The sequence below is a fragment of the Ptychodera flava genome (genome assembly GCF_041260155.1).
Source record: "Ptychodera flava strain L36383 chromosome 23 unlocalized genomic scaffold, AS_Pfla_20210202 Scaffold_23__1_contigs__length_28996876_pilon, whole genome shotgun sequence".
NCBI classification, from domain to species: domain Eukaryota; kingdom Metazoa; phylum Hemichordata; class Enteropneusta; family Ptychoderidae; genus Ptychodera; species Ptychodera flava.
This window is the reverse complement of record NW_027248277.1, coordinates 20301146-20306753: the sequence shown is the minus strand read 5'-3', so window position 1 is coordinate 20306753 and position 5608 is coordinate 20301146. Positions and strand designations below refer to the sequence as shown.

At 42.7% G+C, this 5608-nt stretch overlaps 1 protein-coding gene across 1 annotated transcript; it reads right to left on the bottom strand.

Moving 5' to 3' along the window:
* Nucleotides 1–3492: 3492 nt before the first annotated feature.
* Nucleotides 3493–4875, bottom strand: LOC139123830 (uncharacterized). Its single transcript, XM_070689980.1, has one exon. It carries the CDS (start codon nucleotides 4873–4875, stop codon nucleotides 3493–3495), a length of 1383 nt encoding a protein of 460 aa, XP_070546081.1.
* Nucleotides 4876–5608: the final 733 nt, after the last annotated feature.

The following is a 5608-nucleotide window of genomic DNA, read 5'->3' as shown; positions in this document are numbered from 1 at the left end:
CTTTCACTTTCAGGAGACGGTGGCAAAAAAAAGAGTAATTTTGGCAAGGTGATGAATGATGCGCCACCTTAGAATACCATCAGTCACAACAATTGTGTTTTGGATACAAAATCAGCCACTTTTAGAGTATTCAGTCAGGCTAATCCACCAGCATCAAAGATGAATGAACCAAACTTTTGTTTATCACTTAACCAACAAATATGAAAATGTCTCATCAAAGGTTGATATTTTAATATTCAGTGTGGGCTCAAAATGATCAATTTTGAAAAGTTCCCGTAAAAACAGCATTTCAATGAACTTGATGTCACATGAGTGATACAGTTTAGACCATTGACAGGTGGATGCTAGGTTTAGAAATTATTTTCACATAGATGCATGCACATTTCGCCAGAATTCATCCCGCACCAGAGTTGATATATACAAACAAAAATAAAATTTGCACAACACACAGCAGACTATCATATCAAAACAAATATTCCTATTTATTATCTCAAATTTATCTCCCTGCAGGAGTCATCAAAAATTTGAATAAATGTCATTAAAAAATGCTAAACGTCTTCAATAATCTTGGAAAAAATGAAATATCAGCAAGAAACAAAACGTGTTCACAGAAAACAGCTGTTTTTACTTTTTAATGTCGAAAGTACAAGTAAACTAGAGCACATGCAGCTGCATAGTCGTGGCCATGGACACTGACAGAAAATAAAGTATATTTGGAAAGCCACATATGTGCAGCTGTGTTGAGAAACATGATGTGATTGTAGACTAGATAGACAACGAATGACCTCTCACGTCGAGAACAAATTAATTTTCAGTAGTTGAAGTAGCTTTTGTCGTGTGCTCGGGGGTCAAAATACATGATTGATAGTGATATTTTGCTGGTTAGTTTACCTTTGACCCCTTGTTGTCATCCAAGGTCAACAGGATACATTTGCGAGACTTGATGACTGATTGTGATGTTTGTTGTCTTTTTATGTACACCATTTCATGGAGCATATATTAGTTCAGCTCTGTTTGATGCCTGTAATTTTGGACCAGACATCAGTTCAGCTCTATTTGTTGTCTGTAATTTGGACCAGACATTAGTTCAGCTCTGTTTGTTGTCTGTATGTTGCGGATATACATTGGCTCAACACAGTTCTGATCAGATTACCAATATTCAGTTTTATTCATCCACATTGTTAACGTAAAAACTGTAGGACAAAAATTAACATAATCTATGTAAGAAACTCTCTACAACTATTAAAGTCAAGAAAACTCGGAAAGTTCTACAACTACAAACTCAACTATAAATCAATCAATACTATAATCAATTACTATTTCAATACGCACCTCTATTCCTGGGTCGGAGGGTGAATTCATGGGTAATTTTGGCATCAAAGCACCATCGATGTTGAGGCCGGTCTACTCGTTTAGGCGGGCACTCATTTTATTATCTCAAGAGAACATGATAATGATCTGGCCTTTCAAGGTTAATGTAGAGGGCGCTCTAATGCAAATTACTTCAATTCAGTTCAGTTCAGTTCAAATCAATGCAGTGTTCATTGTCATTCGTTACATGGCTCCCCTAAATTGGAAGCAATTTACCTAAACTTATCAAAATAGTCCTAACTAATAAGGAAAAGCAAAAGGTAAAGTGTGTCAATTTTTTTTTACTACATCTATCAAAGTTTCACTATACTATCGAGTAATAGATTCAGATAAATTCAAATTGAATCAAATCAAATCGGATCAAGGCTCCTCGACGGGGCTGCCTCGGTTCATCAGTAGCACAAGTTTGTGGATTGGTCTATCATATGTTGATTGTCCAATGCGCAGTCGAACTTTTCTCACAAGACCGTCTTCTCCTGGAAAGGTTTTCACAACACGTGCTATTGGCCACTGGCATCGGGGTGTTTTATCATCAACCACCAAGACAATATCATCCTTCTGGAGATTTGGTGTGGTAGCAACCACTTATTTCGCTGTTGCTGGGTTGGTAGGAATTCTGTTTTCCATCTTCTCCAAAATTCGTCAGCAAGATACTGCACACGTCTCCAATGACGATGACAATACATATCTGCTTTCTCGAAATTGCCTGGGGGAGGTAAAACCACCTTGGGTTTCAGTGTCAGTAGTTGACTTGGAGATAGGGGTTCTAATGAGTTGGCTGAACTCACATCGTTGTAGATCAGTGGGCGACTGTTGACTATCGCTTCTGCTTCTACGAGGAGGGTTCTCAGTAACTCGTCGTCAAGTCGATAAGCGTGGTTTACCATTAGACTTGTCATGGCGTTCCTCGCTGATCTTATCATTCTTTCCCACACTCCTCCCATATGACTGGAGTAGGGAATGTTCATTTCGAATTTTATCCAATCGCAGTTATCCTTCAGTAACTCTTGTCTGATCTTATCTTCATCCATCTCTGCTAGTGCAGCGGCTAATTCTCCCTTGGCACCAACAAAGTTCGTTCCTTGGTCGGATCGCAACTGTCGGACTGGACCTCGTCGACAAACAAAACGACGGTACGCATTGAGAAATGAATCGGTGCTCAATGTGTTCGCCATTTCGATGTGCATGGCGCGTGAATTCAGGCAGGTGAATAGCACGCCATATCTTTTCTCTTCCTTTCGTTTTTCTTTCACATAGAATGGACTGAAATAGTCCACTGCGCTGTAGGTGAATGGTGGGGCTGGTTCTAGCCTGTCTTTCGGTAGGTCTGACATTCGCTGTAGTTGGGTAGGTCTCCGCAGCTTTCTGCATCTTACACATTTCCATATGTGGGAGCTTACGGCGGCCGTGGACGCAATTATCCAATACCCGGATGAACGTATCTCATTTATTGTCATACCGCATCCTGGATGGCCTATCTTCTCATGGTAATGAGCGATCACTAACTTCGTGATGTGTTCTTGTTTCGGCAGCACACAGGGTGGGTTATTTCTCGTGGAAGATTTGCTCGTCGAATTCTACCGCCAACTCGAACAATACCGTCTTTATCAATATATGGATCAAAGCGATAGAGGGAGCTCGTCTTCTTCACCAGAGATCGAAGATTTTTTGCTTCGTCCTCTTCCTTTCTCTTCGGTGGGAGAGTCAGGATCTCTTGGACGAAAGCTTTCTTTTGCACCAATTTTATGATGAATTGCTCTGCCTTGCGCATTGCTTCAACGTCGACTGGTACATAGTCGCTTTCAATCAGTTTCTTCAGGGTCTCCTTATCTTCACATTTCTTCGGTTTCTTTACGCTGCGCTTCTGTAGTTTCTCTCTGAACTACATACACGCTGCTATCGCTCTCTTGGCTCTATGCCAACTGGAAAAGTACTCTAGCCTTGTCAGTACGTCGGCATAGTCTTAGTTTGTTTGTGAAGCGAGGACTGTTGCTTCTTTCTTCACTTCAGGATCATTAGTATCGAGTTCAGGTATTTCTTGGGTTGTCTGTTCCAGTTCGATATCAGTCAGGAAAGCCGGTCCTTTCCACCATAGAGTACTTGTAAGTAGCTCGTCTGCAGTCATACCTCTCGAAGCCAAGTCTGCTGGATTTGTCTTGGTATCGACGTGTCTCCACTGGTCCACTGATTTGCTACAAAGATGTGGAAATGCTTTGCTTCATTGTTGATGTAGCCCAATACCGCATTACTATCGGTGTAGTATGTGTGGCTGACATCTTCATATTGTAGGTTGTCTCTCAGAAAGGCGCCAACTCTGGCTGAGATTACCGCGGCTGTGAGCTCCAATCGTGGCAACGTCATTGGTCTGGTTGGAACCACTCTGGATTTTCCCATGACGAGAGAACTTGAAACTCTGTCTTCGTCATCGATGAGTCGCAGGTAACTACATTGGCCGTACCCATAATGGCTGGCATCGGAGAAATGGTGTAGTTCTGCTTTCTTCAATTTACCGAAGTTGTTAGGCTTGTAACATCTTGGTATCTTCAAACTTGATAGAAGAAGTATGTCTCTTCTCCATTTTTCCCACTTAATCATGGTGTTTTCTGGTATCGGATCATCCCAGTCGGCACCGTCTTTGCATAATTCTTGCAGTATGTGTCTGCCTCCGAGAAGTAGTGGGGATACAAGTCCGAGGGGATCGTACACCGAACTTACTGTCGATAAGATGCCTCGTCTTGTCAGTGGTTTGTCCTTCAGCTGGACTCGAAATTGGAAAGTGTCGGACTCGACACCATTGCACACCCAGCATGCACTCGATTGGTAGGTTCTGGCAACGAAGGTCGATGGTTTGTATGTCCTTAGCTCGTTGTGCTGGAGGAATACTATCGATGACTTCCTTGTTGTTCGATATGTACTTGTGCAATTTAAGCCGCCTCTCTGACACAGTTGTCGGCTGCTCTCAATCAGGTTAATTGCCTCGGACGGCTCTCGGACTGACTTCAACCCCTCGTAGACGTAGAAGTCTCTTCTAACGAAGTCAGCAGCATCTTTACCATAGTCCTTTTCATAAAGGTCAGCTGTCGTCTTGAGGGCGAAGTTTACACAGCCTGGTGAGGACGTTGCTCCAAACAGTCTGTATTCAGTGGGCTCGTTATCAAGGTTGCCGTTCTCGTACCAAAGAAATCTCAGGTAATCACGGTGTTTAACGTCAACTCCAACTTGGTGGAACATCGCTTCGATGTCGCAAGTGAATGCTATCGGTTCTTGTCTGAAGTGACACAAAACTCCGATCAACTCGTTTGTCAGATCTGGTCCTTGAAGCAGGTGGCTGTTCAGTGTCTCTCTGTGATATTCAGCGCTGCGGTCAAATACCACTCGTATTTTACCTGGCTTCTTCGGGTGATACACGCCGTGATGTGGAATGTACCATCGTTGACCGTCTGTCTGTGGCTCATCATCGGTGGGTACCCTTTCTGCATACCCTTTGTCTATGATGTCACTCATGAAGGTAATATAATCGAACTTATACTGCTTATCCGTCATCAGTCTGTTCATTAATCTAGCCAAGCGTTTAACAGCTATAAGGGTCTGTTATCTGGTAACTTAACTTCATCTTGTTTGAATGGAAGTGGAATTTCAAAGTGTCCGTCATCTCTTTGGCGGATTCCTTCACGTACCTTTGTCAGGAATCGTCTGTTTTGGATCGATACCTTTTCATCAATTTTCCCTTCGCTGAAGTCGAGCTCGAACATTTGCTTCACCTGGGCTGGACTGAGTTCTTTAGTCTGTGTTCTGAAGGCAAAGTGACATCTTCTTTCTTCTGTATTGACAAGTCTGCATGCACGTACGTCGTTGTAGTTCATTGACTTGTTCACGATGCCGATAACACCCGATCCAAGAATAGTCTTGACTGCGAAGGGAGCGTCGTCTTCGCCAAGTATAACATTTCTCGGCTTTATGGCACGGACACAGTTGTACCCGATCAAAAGGCCAATCTCGACATCATTTCTGAATGGATACAACTTCTCTGCAACTTCATGTAGGTGTGGCCATTGTCTTAGTGTCTCTGGCTTTGGAATCTGGTCGTGGCTGGCTGGAATGACATTCCTTGTGTAAACACTGGGCAGTTTACTTTGGTTGTGACGTCCAGATCCTTGATGACTAAATCGTCGATTTTCTTGCATGAGACCACTAAGTTATCATCCGACACGGTGGATAGTTTCAGTTGTACTTCACG